We start from the raw sequence: 13,969 nt of genomic DNA on the forward strand, positions 1-13,969 counted from the left end.
GGCTCTGGGATGGATACGGGGGGCACCAGCAACAAACTGACTCCTTCTGCCAGGGTTAATTTTTTAGGTAACTGAATTAGAGTGCACATACAAAAGTTGTCCTCGTTTTAGACAACATATAATTCTATAATGCCTTTTATAAAAAATACTCTTGATCTCAGCTCAGGTCTTGATTTCAGGGTCGTGAGTTCAAGTCCCACATTGAGCTCCATGCTGGACATGGAGCCTACTTAAAAAAAGTTATATATTATGAATATGCCATAGAGAAAGCTAAAATATAATGTTCATTTGTATGTTGATGGAGGCAGAATTTGGAGTAATTTTTGCTTTCATTTTCTGTATTGTTTGATATTTTGCAAAATGCAATGAAAAGGCCTTTTATTTTAAAGATTTTTATTTATACTTGAGCGAGCACGAGAGAGCCCACAAGCAGAGGGAGTGGCAGGCAGAGGGCGAAGCAGGCTCCCCACTGAGCAAGGATCCCGATCCGGAACTTGATCCCAGGACTCTGGGATCATGACCTGAGCCGAAGGCAGACGCTGAGCTACCAGGCACCCGAAAAAGCCCTTTTTTTTTTTTAACACTGATTAATATTTATAAAATACAGAAAAAAAGAAAATAGAAGCCAACCAAAATCCTATCTTCTGAGATAAATACTGCTGTTGTAATCTTGATGTACTTCCTGATACCTTTTTCTCTGTATCTAGCTGAGATCACATGCACTGATTTTAAAGCACAGTTAACTGGCTTCCTGGAAATTTGAAATTTATCCACGATTGAGCAGGAGTTTCCCAAGCACACTGAGGGACATTAGCCCGGGTGGGAGCCATCTTGGTTATCCTAAGGAAAAGGGAGTCCTCTGGACCTGAAACCAGGAACTTCCTGCAGTGCTGACTGTCCAAGAGTGCAAATAAGTCTGTCATTCTTCAAGTCTTGATCAAGCTCCTCCTCCAGGCACCTTTCGATGAGTGAGGACCCAGGCCTTGTCCTTCAGGAGCTCAAGATGGTTGGAGAGATGAACACTACTACCACTGGCCCTCGTGCCCACCGTGTCAAGTACAGACAGTTGATACTATGGTAACTCCAGACGAGGGAGGGCCAAGATGAGCGTGAGCTGGGGCAGTTGGAAAAGCCTTCCTACCCCTTAATCTTCAAGATAAAGGAGACAAATGGGAAGGGCCTTCCTGGTGGGAACAAACAGAGTCAGCATGATATGGGGACACAGAGATGACACAGCCGTGGGCTTGTAATATGGTACCTTGGATGACCTTGTCTTATCTTCATGAAAGCGGCAGTGGAAGTATTAAATGATTTGTTCAAGATCACACAGAAAGTTTATGGCAGATCTCCTACCCCTCCCATTTCCCAAAGACGTCTCTTTGCTCCAGATCTCCTCATATAGGCTAAATTCTGAGAACACCAGAACCAATGTATTTCAGGCTCGTTCCAGACTGAGGTTCTCCTACAGCTTGTGTTTGTTCTCTGCAGAGAGCAGTGATGAGAACCAGCACCCAGGAGTAACTGGACAGCGTCAGCAAAGCCAGGGGGCGGGACACCCCCCAGGACAGCTCACCTGGTAGGCAGTAGGCCTTGCCCTTTCTCTTTTGCCCGCCCAGCTCACCGTTGAGTTTCTCAGCGGGACCGAGCGTGCCTGCGTAAGGATGTTCCTCACGGCATTGTTTATAGTAGGGTGCCGGTAGCAAGCAGCCTAATGTCCAACACCACCAAAGTACACCCTGTCCTGCCTACAACTCTATTCTTCACATATCTCTGAAGTGAAAAAGAAATATGTCAAATCATAAGATTCGTTTGATCTCAAACATACTCTAAAAATTCACACGTATGTGGTGATGAGTACGACCAGAAGGAAAAATAGCAAAATGTTAGTAGTGGTTATCTCTGGATGGTTAAATGATGGGTGATTTTTATTTTCACTCTTTTGACCTAGTCCTATACTATAACTATTACACAGTGAGCATGTTCTATTTTGACAACCAGGAGAAGAATTTTGGAAAAATAAAAATTTTAAGTAAATTGTGGCCTAAATGGATTGTGGCAAGAAAAGAGCATGGGAGAGGGGCGCCTGGGTGGCTCAGTCGTTAAGCGTCTGCCTTCGGCTCAGGTCATGATCCCAGGGTCCTGGGATCGAGCCCCGCATCGGGCTCCCTGCTCCGCGGGAAGCCTGCTTCTCCCTCTCCCACTCCCCCTGCTTGTGTTCCCTCTCTCGTGTCTCTCTCCGTCAAATAAATAAAATCTTAAAAAAAAAAAAAAAAAAAAGAGCATGGGGGAAAGAGCCTGGATTAATGCCTAGAACGGAACCTGGCACACATGAGATGCTTGATAAATGCTGCCCTTGAAACTGGATTTGAGTTCTGGGTTCTATTTCTGAAGATAAAAGTGATGAGGGGGCGCCTGGGTGGTGCAGTTGGTTAAGCATCCAATTCTTGCTCTCAGCTCATGTCATGATTTCATGGGTCGTGAGATGGAGCCCCACTTCCGGCTCCACGCTCAGCGGGGAGTCTGCTTTAAGATTCTCTCCCTCTGCCCCTCCCCCCACTTGTGCATGTGCTTGTGCACGTTCTCTCTCTCTCAAATAAATAAATAAATCTTTTTTAAAAAGGGATTAGGATTGCAGGCTTGGGTGTCAGATCTGGGTTTGAACCCTGGAATTTCCACTTACTGGCTGTGTGATCTTCAGGGAATAATTTAACTTTGTGAACCTCAGTTTCCTTACCCATAAAATGGGGGAGGGAGAGGTACGAATACCTTCTTCATAGGATTTCTGTAAGGATCTAGTGAAATATTAAATATAAATTACTTAGTTCCACATTGATACCTAGTAAGTGCACAATAAATGGCAACTCTTTTTACTGACTTTGAAGGAGGCCCAGGTCCACTCAGACCCTCAATTCTTTTTCAGGAAACTGACCACAGTCACCTCTGAGTGTGTGGGGGGAGTTAGAAAGGGTAAAGGGAAAGTACTTGTAAGGCTGCCTTGCCCCTTGAAGACTGCCCGGGTCACGCCCAGCACAAACAAGGACCGTGTTACTTTTTAAGGCTTCAGATGTGCAGGAGATGGAAGCTGCCCTGGGGTGCTGTGATGGGGAGAGCTGACTAAAGGGGGTTGTCTCCACTCAGGTGCTGAGCATGAGGAGTCTGACCTTTTGACGGATGAGCTTCAGCTCTATGGAGGTAAGTCATTGTCCAGTGGCTTTGACAAAAATGGAATTACACAAAGGACATGAGGGCTTTGGGCTTTGTTGGACAGAAACAAGTTCATGAGGGTGTTTCATGGCTGAAAAGTGCTAGGAAAATATAGGAGATATGGCAAGAAAAATGGTCAGAACATTGGTAAATGGGGATGGAGGCAAGCATTTTCTGCCTTGGTGAGACTGTCCCGGATTCTCTTCTGAACTATAACCTTGACTTGCAGGGCGACTTAGCTCAGTCACCCAATCTTTCTGGGTCTGAGCTTCCCAGCCAGCAAAATGAAACATGATTTGCAACCCACTGTCTTGGAATAGTGGGCTGTTTACAGGTGCACAGGAAAATTAAGGATCTCATCTCGAAAAAACTAATGTTATGGAATAATTATCTCTGGGCATCGTGATTATTACGGCAAGGAGATATAAACATTATGGCACTTTGCTTGGAAGCACTTTGATGAAATGGGGACAATTTGTAAGAATGAACCAGTTTGCCAAAAAGCCTAACAAATGCATACTGCAGTTAAGAAAACCCACTTAACTTTGTTTAATACATGGGGTATCTTGCTGGCTCAGCTAGTAGAGTGTGTGACTCTTGATCTTGGGGTTGTGAGTTCAAGCCCCATGTTGGGTGTAGAGATTACTTGAAAAAAAATCTTAATTTTGTTTAATCCAACATTTTTATAATCTACGTAGTCTCCTAACACCTGATAATAACCCAGGAAACAACAAGAAACACATACACATTCTAAGAAATGTAAATGAAATATTTTAATTTCTGCATCAAGATATTACCCATGGCTGCCTCTGGGTGGTAGCATTGTGAGTAATAGTTACACTGTTTTATTTGCTTAACTGAATTTTCTGATTTTCTTTCTTCCCTTTTTTTACACAAAAACAAGTATTACTTGGTTTAGAAAAATGTTTATAATTACTCAAGTAGTGTAAGAATAGTTTCACAGGGTGTAAAATGAGAGAGAAACTGTGACATTTACATATATTTAAAAATGTTTTTGGGGGCACCTGGGTGGCTCAGTCGATTAAGCCGACTGAGTTAAACTCTTGATTTCGGCTCCGGTCATGATCTCAGGGTCATGAGATCGAGCCCCACGTCTGGCTCCGTGCTCAGCGTGGAGTCTGCTTGGGATTCTCTCTCTCCCTCTCCCTCTGCTCCTCCCCCCCTTAAATAAATAAATAAGTCTTTAAAAAAATGTTTTTGGGGTGCCTGGTGGCTCAGATGGTTGGGCGTCTGCCTTCGGCTCAGGTCATGATCCCGGGGTCCTGGGATCGAGTCCCGCATCGGGCTCCCTGCTCGGCGGGGAGCCTGCTTCTCCCTCTGCCTCTCTCTCTCTGTCTCTTATGAATAAATAAATAAAATCTTTAAAAAAAAAATGTTTTTGGGGTGCTTGGCTGGCTCAGTCAGTGGAGCATGCGACTCTTGATCTCAGGGTTGTGAGTTCAAGCCCCACATTGGGTGTAGAGATTACTTAAAAATAAAATGGTTTTATTTCTCATCATAAAAGAAATTCATGTTTAGTGTAGAAAACATAGATACCACCACAAACTTGTGAATTACTCCCCCCCACCAAGACATTGGAAGTTCTTAGTAAATTACACTCTTGGAGTCTCATTTCATGCCGTTCTAGTAGGTATGTTTTCCGTACCCTCAGCACTGGCCACTCTTAGGTCACCTGCAGATGATGCTTCCCATTTGCATATTAGCCTTAAAGACAGTCCAGCATGTTGATTGTTGTGTGCCGAGTGCCCCCTTCTGGTGTCTGTGTCCTGGGGCTGACCCAAACATTGGAAAGTATACCGGCATGGTGACTACTGGTGGTGGAGGCAGGGGGCGCTACCCGGGGGTCCTGCCGGCCCTTGAGGGGAAGGATTTGACAGGCTAGGAGAGAGGTCACCAGGAACTAGAATAGGCACCAAGAATCAGGGTGAATGGGGTGGGTAGACCACCCTAGACCAGATTAACGAGGAGGCTGCGGCTTGGGACAAGTACATAGGGCTCACATCACCCTCAGCAGTGCAGACAAGGAGCTCAACGCTCAGGGTGTGGGGCTGGGCTTCCCAGGATGCAGCCCGGCTCGGCTCCCACGAACTCGGCCTGGTGGGGCTGGGTCCACGTAGCTGAGGGTCACCACCTGCATCTTGCATGGTCAAGAACAGGCACAGGTCACAAACTGGTGCCCACGTGTGTGCAGATGTGTTTTATCTGGCTCATAGAGCATTATTATTATTATTATTATTACATTTCATCAACTCATACTTTTTCACATTTAGACATCTCTGAAATCAGGATGCATCGTAAAATCACTGGCAACTTACAATTAAAATTGGCAGTGGTTTTCCTTACATAGTAATGTATAAAATAATGTCATGTCTCACAAACGATGACATCTTTGATTCCGTGGAATCCAAGAGTTGCCAACCTTTTTTATAATCAAGAAGTTGATGTAAAAACCTGGATTTCTGGCTTTTCGTGGGAAATTGGATGACCTATAACACTAGACAGGCATTCCTACTGTGGCTGGTGGCTGCCCCTTAGATGGAATAGGCTTCCACCTTGCTCCAGTCACCACTTGGCCCACTCAGATCACATGGAAACTCTCTGAGTGAGATCCACATTCCCCACAGTGTAACTTCTCCCCACCCAGAGGACAAGGGATATGTGATCACTGATTTTCCTTCCATGTAGGTGCCCCTGGAGAGGTGGTGCCCTCTGGAGAATCAGGTGAGTGTCCTCTTAGGGGAGAGAGGTTGTCAGTACTGATGATGGACAGGTCTGGGCACTGTCTTTCCCCTGGGAGAACCAGCTACTGTTGGGGCTCATGGGTGTGAGATGGGGACTCCAAATCCAGCTGGGGTCCTGGGACTCTGACCTGGGCTCAGAGGGTTAGAAAAGGGTTTCAGGCAAGAGGAAAAGGGATTGCAACCGGCAACTGATAGATGGAAAGCTCCTTTGGGGGCTGGAGAATTTGACGCGGCTTTTTCAGAGGTCACCTACTTCCTCCACTAGGGTGCAGGCACCTGTTAAGGTCCCAGCTAGCCTGGCACTAATGTTGAGTTTCTAATCTCCAGGACTCCGAAGAAGAGGTTCTGACCCAGCAAGTGGTAAATACACAAACTCCGAGAAGAGAGAAGAGAAGAAGGAGGGGGCCTGCATTCTGGGGGATTAGGACAGGGCCAGACAGCCTGGGAGGGTGGGTCAGTCACAGCAGGGATGCCATCACCAACCAGAGTGTCACCAGGATTCTGGAAAGGGACCTCCAAGCTCAGGAGAAAGGAAACAGAATGCAGACTCAGGCCTGTGTGGAGAGGAGGGGCGGGGGGGTGGGGGCCCCAAGGACAGATAGCCCCACCTTCACAGCTTTGCTCTGACTGGTCCTGCGGTGAGTGCCTTCTGACCCAGGAAGAAGAACCCAAGAGAGCCAGTCTCAGTGAAGCAGGGAAGAGAAAACCCCACCAGCCATCCCTCATCCAAGTTCAACACTCATCTCTCTCTTGTTCCTAAGGAGAAGTGGAGGCCTCTGAGTTAAGAAGACTGAATATAAAGAAAGATGGTAAGGAAATTGGTGCCCCCAAGCTGCTTCTGCCTGTCTGGTCCAGATTTCTATGGGCAGAAATTCTGCTGGTGGCCTAGAAAAACAACGATCATAGCCCACCTTGGTCGTGTGCCCTGTTTGCAGACTCCTCAGCTTAGAATCACCTCAAGAAGGTGGTACGATGACTCCCATTGTGCAGATATGGAAACTAAGGCTCAAGCATGGAGTGTGGGCTTTCAGCGAGCGAGTGGCACAGCCTGGGCTTGAACCCTGGTCCTGTGCTGTTTCTGCTGTGTACACGGAGTCACAGGGATGATAAATGCCCCCTAGCCCTCTGGCCACAGTGGGGAGCTGGAAGGGGGGGTGAGGAAGCCCTGAGGTTGGATTAGCTAGACTCTAGAGAAGGAGCCATACGAACTGGAAGGAACTCCTTCACTCTAAGCCGGGGGTCTGTGAGGGCTTCAGGGAGGAGGTCAGGGAAGGGACAGGAGACCAGGGTGTTTGATTAAACAAATGGCAGTTGTCCTAGAAACATCTGGGGTTTTTGCAAAGGCCCATCTTCAGGGAGTGGGAGACCTGGGTGTGAGCCCCTGACTCTGTCCCTCTCCAGCTAAATGAACCAGGGTTTTAGAACTTTCCTGGGCTATGAAATGTGCCTCATTTGAATAAAACTGAGATTCCCAAAGTGCAGGGCATGACATTATACCCCAGAGCAAGAAGGTGATTCCCCTTCCCGCTCTCCTTCCTAGAGCACGAGCTCAGTTTGGAGCCCCTGTGCCTTTAATGCCACCCTGACCCTTATTCATTGCCCTTCGGACACAGACAGCAGAGCCACCTCTAAGCTCAGCCCCTTGACTGAGTCAAGGGCCCTGTGTCATCTCCGCAGTGACTAGCCCAGTGCCCAGCAAAGTGCCGCAGGGCCTCACTCACAGAGCACGCCTGAGCACCGGCCCATGGCGCAGAACCCACTCTCAGCGCCTTTCCTTGGAGAACCCTCCAAGCCTACATTTGCACTTCTGGGCGTGGGGCCCACAGAAATACGTGCACAGAGATTCATGTGTATTTGGTGCAGCATCACTAACAGCAAAAAATCAGACACTTCTAGGTTCATCAGTGGGGGACCAGACAGATAAATTAGGTTAAGTTTATACCATGGAACACTATGCAGCCATCCAAAAGAACAGGGCGATCTACATATGTTCTGAGATGGAAGGACGGCCCTGGTCTATCTATGAGAGGAAGAAAGCAAATGATAGAGCTGTAGGTGTACAAATGGGCCCTGCTTTTTTTTTTAAATTCAAATATAATTAACATACAGTGTTATATTAGTTTCAGGTGTACAATAGAGTGATTCGATAATTCTGTACATTTCTCAGTGCTCATCATGCTAAGTGTACTCTTAATCCCCTTCACCTGTTTCACCCCTCCCCTCCCCCACCTCCCCTCTGGTGACCATCAGTGTGTTCCATTTAAGAATCTGGTTTTTTTGTTTGTCTCCCTTTTTTCTTTGTTCGTATGTTTGTATGTTTGTTTCACTCACATATGAGTGAAGTCATATGTTGTTTATCTTTCTCTGACGGACTTGGTTCACATAGCTTTATACCCTCTAAGTCCATCCATGTTGTTGCAAATGGCAAGATCTCATTCTTTTTATGGCTGGGTAATATTCCATAATATACACATACCACATCTTTGTTATCCATTCATCCATTGATGGACACTTGGGTTGCTTCCATAATTTGGCTGTTATAAAGTTACAATAGACATAGGGGTGCATATATCTTTTCGAATTAGTGTTTTCTTTTTATTTGAGTAAACACCCAGTAGTGGAATTACTGGATTGTATGGTAATTCTATTTTTAATTTTTTGAGGAACCTCCATAATTGGCTTTCCACAGTGGCTACACCAATTTTCATTCCCAACAACAGTACATGAGGGTTCCTTTTTCTCTACACCCCTGCCAACAGTTGTTATTTCTTGTCTTTTTAATTTTAGCCATTCTGACAGGTGTGAGGTGATATCTCACTGTGGCTTTCATTTGCATTTCCCTGATGATGAGTGATGTTGAGCATCTTTTCATGTGTCTATTGGCCATCTGGATGTCTTCTTTGGAAAAATGTCTGTTCATGTCTTTTGTGCATTTTTAATTGGATTATTATTGTTATTATTATTGGTGTTAGGTTATATAAGTTTTTTATATACTTTGGATATTAACCCCTTATCAGATATATCATTTGCAAAATCTCCTCCCATTTACTAGGTTGCCCTTTTGTTTTGTTGATGGTTTCCTTCACTGTGCAGAAGCTTTTCATTTTGGTGTAGTCCCATTTGTTTAATTTTGCTTTTGTTTTCCTTGCCTCAGGAGACATATCTAGAAAGAAGTTGTTACAGCTGATGTCAAAGAAATTACTGTCTATGTTTTCTTCTATGAATTTTGTGGTTTCCTGTCTCACATTTCGTTCTTTCATCCATTCTGAAGTTATTTTTGTGTATGGTGTAAGAAAGTGGTCCAGTTTCATTCTTTTGCATGTAGCTGTCCAGTTTTCCCAACACCTTTTGTTGAAGAGACTGTCTTTTTTCCATTGGATAGTCTTGCCTCCTTTGTTGACGATTAATTGACCATAAAAGCATGGCTTTATTTCTGGACTATCTATTCTGTTCTATTGATCTGTGTGTCTATTTTTGTGCCAGAACCATAATGTTTTGATTACTACAGCTTTGTAGTGTATCTTTATATCTGGAATTGTGATACCTCCCTGCTTTTGGGTTTTTTTTAAATGTGCATGTATATGCCTGGAAAGGTTTTGGCAATCACCGCTTGCTTTTAAGGAGGGGGATTAGGGAGGGAAAATGGGGCATTGTGAAACTTTTAGATGTGACACATTTGCATTTTTTACTGCATTTAATATTCATTTGACAAACAAAAATATTGGGCAGCTCTGCAAGCCTGGCATTGCTTTAGCGTCTCAGCAAAATCCCTACCCTCCACCCTACTGAGAGGGACAGAGAATAAATCTGTTTCACATTTTTTCTTTGTTTTTTGAGAATAAGTGTGGAAATAAAAATATAACAAGTTGAGGGGTGTCAGTGTTAGAAAAATAATAAAATGAGATAAAGCCTGGAAATGGGGTGTTTTTTTAGTTGGGTTGCTCAGGAGCAGCTTCTCTGAATAAAGTTACATTGGAGCAGAGACAGGACTACTTTTAGTAACAAAAAAAAAAAAGAGAGAGAAAGGAGCAAATAGTAATTCCCCGCCTTTGCCTTTACAGATGAGTTTTTCCATTTTGTCCTGCTCTGCTTTGCCATTGGGACCTTGCTGGTGTGTTATCACTATTACGCAGGTGAGGGCCGTGGGAACAGGTTGGGGGATAGGAGGGGCCAGACTTGCAGGCTGACCATTCTCTCCCTCGCTGCCCTCGAAGACTGGTTCATGTCCCTTGGGGTCGGCCTACTCACCTTCGCCTCCCTGGAGACAGTCGGCATCTACTTTGGGCTGGGTAAGGTCCCCCCGCCCCCAGACTCTTTAGGGGTGGTGGCTGGACCGCCACAGATGCCCACTAAGGGCCAGAAAGCCACCACCTAAACATTTTTTAAAGATTTCCTTATGCTCGTGTTTTCTTCCTAACCACTTTCAAGGTCACGGTGAGGTCATTGGCAAAACCCCATGGAAAAAATGGGCAGTTCCACAAAACTGCAACAAAAACAGTTTAAAGTGGCAAACAAACAGAATTAGCCAGAGATCGAAAACAAGGCAGTTCACGGAGTGGGGTACTGAATTCACTGAATTTCCTGGCACTGTTATTGCTGCTCAAGGTCATTGTTTTTAATAATAATAACTCCAGTACTATTATCTAAGCTCAACCTGCTGCCTGAAATTCCACCACTAATCCCTGTTTGTGTGGGTTAGGCCTTTATGTGGGGGGGGGGGGGGGGGGGGGGTGACCCTGGGTCCCTTGCTGGGGCACAAAGCTCAAGCTCCTTTCTCTCTGTTTGTGAGCAGTGTACCGGATCCACAGCGTCCTGCATGGCTTCATCCCCCTCTTTCAGAAGCTTAGGCTGATGGGTAATGTTTCCATCCTTCCTATGTTCACCATCTTCCTCCCTATCAGGGTCTTTGGTTGCGAACAGGGCTTAGCCTATAGGAAACAGCAGGGCCTGGAATCAGGGGCCCCTGCCAATTCACCAGCTTTGGGGCCCAGGATCATCTTTCAGCCTCCGTTTCCTCCACTGGACCGTGGGTGTAGTAATACCCACTGCACAAGGGTGTTATGCAAAACCACATGAGGAACGGATGCGGAAGTCCTTAAGTGTGGAACACTGTAGAAAAGGGAAGGGAATCTGGGTGTTCCTCATTCTCTCATAGAACTTTACATTTACCCAAACACCAGTTTTGCCAGGATTTTATTTGCCTATTAGGTGTGCTTCAGTTATGGTGCACGTGACCGATGAAGGAATTGAGGCCCAGAGAGGTGGAGTGACTTGCCGAGGGTCACACAGCTAGTGTGGCTGGGCTGGGCTAAAGGAGATCCTCTTTCTTTCTGACCAGCGGCTCTGTGCCTCCCATGATGTCTCAAAACTGAGAGGCCAGGGGGCTGTGTGGCTCTGTGCTGGGGATATCTGTCTCCTATAGCCCATTTAATTCATAAAGGGGAAATTCGTTGCGGTGGCTGTGGGTCATGGAGACCCGTGGCTTCTAGGGTGACATTATCCCAGCTGCGAGGAGTATTTGGGCATCTGGGGGGATGGTGGAAATGAGGCCTGGCTGCCTTCAGAATCCCATGCCATCCTGCGGGGCTTTGCTTTCCAGGATTCAGGAAGACCGACTGAGGCCAGTGCTGGGCCGGCAGCCATGCTGGGCCCCAGTATGACCACCACTGCATCTCCTGGATGTGCCAGGGCAGAGCCCCGTTCTGGGAGACACGCGGGCGGGCCAGTCTAGAGCAATAAAGAGAGCACTTTTCCTTCCGTGTAGTCTGAACGTTGGCACCAGCCTGGACCCGGGTATCATTTGGGCAGTATTGGCATGCAGTCCAGCTGCCAGGATGGAAAGCAGAGGCAAGGTGCCAGGCCTATGCCCTTTGCGGTTCCTGGATCAGCAGGATTCTAGGATGTCACTGCTCTCAGGAGACCGTAGGAGACCCCTGGGCCCTGCAAGCTGTCATCTGTGTGGGCTCCTGATTCCTCTCAAATCCCCAGGCCATCCAGGTGGGGTGAGAGAGGGAAGAGAGCCCACTGCCCCGCGGCAGGGAGCCATCATGCCAGGCCCCCAGGGTGAACCTGATACAGGCGAGCTGCTGGGGACTAAAGCCACAGCATCAAGGCATCTTCTCTAGCCCCGCTGCCTTGGATTCCATCAAGATTCAAATAAACGTTTTCTTCCCTGGACTAAAAAGAGTCAGCTAAATGTTCCTTCAAGTTTCTTGAGCATGAGAACACATTTGGAGTCTCCTTTGACCCCATCTAGTCAGGGAGGACACCTTGTCTATTGGATAAAGTATAAAAGGGAATAAAGGTACAGCCCCTCACTTAAGGTCCAAGACTCAAATTGCACAAGTTCAGAAAGAGGGTTTTGCATACTTTCCTCTGAAAAGATCTGGGGCTGCTAGGTGCTCTAAGCCCAACAAATACCAAAGGAGTGAAATAGAAGCACACATACACAAAAATCCCTTGCAAAATTGGGTTGCATAAATGGAGGTACAGAGTCTAGATTGAAGGAGGTGATAGTACACCCTACTTTACACAGCTATTCCACACCAACGCACATATTCAGTTCTAGATTCACATCTCAAGAGCAATAGTGACAAACTAGAAAACATACAGAAGAGACCAGAGTGGGAATAGAAAGAATGATTGAAGAAACGAGAACTCTTCAATTTACAGAAGAGAAAAGTGGGGCCTTCCCTGAGCTCACAGACTCTTGGAGGATACTTTCTCAAGTGCTTATGATGGTCCAAGTACAGTCACATATGTTATCTGATTTAATTCTCACAGCAGCCTTGAGATGTGTCAGTCATCCTCATTTTGCAGATGGAGAAAGAGACTCAGAGCTTTCGTAACTTCTCAAGTTCCCACAGCAAAGCAAGTGGCACAGGCTCCATTTGAACCCAAGCTTAAGTTCTCCTTATACCAAGCTGCCTTACAGAGCTTGGCCAGTCTAGGCCCCCACTCCAGGCAAAGCAGCCCCGAGGCAGCTGTACTTTTTCCCAGACTTTGGGATTTCTGAGTTAGAGAGTATTTTTTTTCTTTTTTTTTTTTTTAAGATTTTATTTATTTATTCATAAGAGAGAGAGAGAGAGGCAGAGGGAGAAGCAGGCTCCCCGCTGAGCAGGGAGCCCGACGTGGGACTCGATCCCAGGACCCTGGGATCATGACCTGAGCCGAAGGCAGACGCTCAACCATCTGAGCCACCCAGGTGCCCAGAGAGTATTTTTTTAAGAAATGAGAGGAAGGGGGCACCTGGCTGGCTCAGTTGGTGGGGCATGTGACTCTTGATCTTGATCTTGGAGTTGTAAGTTCAAGTCCTGTGTTAGGTGTAGAGATTACTTAAAAATAAGATGTTTAAAAATAAATAAATAAAATAGGGGCACCTGGGTGGCTCAGTCAGTTAAGTGGCCAACTCTTAATTTCGACCGCTTAGGGTCCTGAAATTGAGCCCTGCGTTCCGCTCCACGTTTGAGGGATGGCGCGGAGCCTGCTTGAGATTCTCTCTCTCCCTCTGCCCCTCCCCAACCCGCACTTGCATGTTTGCATGCACTCTCTCTCATAAATAAATAAGTAAATAAGTAAATAAATAATAAATAAAATTAAAAAGAGGAGGGCTGCCAACTCTTTCCCTTGCTAATTGGAGACAATAAAAATAACAAAACCCATCAACTATCAGCATCATTTTATAAAAGAAAGAATAGTTTTACACCAAAAAAGCAGGGAAATTATCAGCAGAAACAAAAGAGGGTTTTAAATGAACAAAGCTTGGGGCACCTGGGTGGCTCAGTCGTTAAGCGTCTGCCTTCAGCTCAGGTCATGATCCCAGGGTCCTGGGATCAAGCCTCGCTCAGCGGGAAGCCTGCTTCTCCCTCTGTCTGCCACTCCCCCTGCTTGTGTTCCTTCTCTTGCTGTGTCTCTCTCTGTCAAATAAGTAAATAAGATCTTTAAAAAAATAAATAAATGAAAAAAGCTTTATGAAAATTTTACTGCGCGTCCTTTTTCCTCAA

At 46.1% G+C, this 13,969-nt stretch overlaps 1 protein-coding gene across 6 annotated transcripts in view; it reads left to right on the forward strand.

The window, feature by feature from the left end:
- TMEM40 (transmembrane protein 40) overlaps nucleotides 1-13,036 on the forward strand; it is a 33,282-nt gene extending 20,246 nt beyond the window's left edge. The window contains exons 4-12 of one of the 6 annotated variants that reach the window (XM_021694939.1): nucleotides 3,139-3,192; nucleotides 5,911-5,946; nucleotides 6,294-6,326; nucleotides 6,728-6,775; nucleotides 10,028-10,099; nucleotides 10,181-10,255; nucleotides 10,395-10,571; nucleotides 10,759-10,821; nucleotides 11,566-13,031. In XM_021694939.1, the coding sequence (XP_021550614.1) occupies nucleotides 3,139-3,192; nucleotides 5,911-5,946; nucleotides 6,294-6,326; nucleotides 6,728-6,775; nucleotides 10,028-10,099; nucleotides 10,181-10,255; nucleotides 10,395-10,571; nucleotides 10,759-10,821; nucleotides 11,566-11,585 (578 nt within the window). In that variant the 3' untranslated portion in view covers nucleotides 11,586-13,031. Of the gene's footprint in view, nucleotides 1-3,138; nucleotides 3,193-5,910; nucleotides 5,947-6,293; nucleotides 6,327-6,727; nucleotides 6,776-10,027; nucleotides 10,100-10,180; nucleotides 10,572-10,758 lie in introns of those variants that run through there. The other 5 variants (XM_021694937.1, XM_021694941.1, XM_021694938.1 and 2 more) reach the window with 5 other exon arrangements.
- Nucleotides 13,037-13,969: the final 933 nt, after the last annotated feature.

The sequence above is a fragment of the Neomonachus schauinslandi genome, chromosome 1 (genome assembly GCF_002201575.2).
Source record: "Neomonachus schauinslandi chromosome 1, ASM220157v2, whole genome shotgun sequence".
Lineage (NCBI taxonomy): Eukaryota > Metazoa > Chordata > Mammalia > Carnivora > Phocidae > Neomonachus > Neomonachus schauinslandi.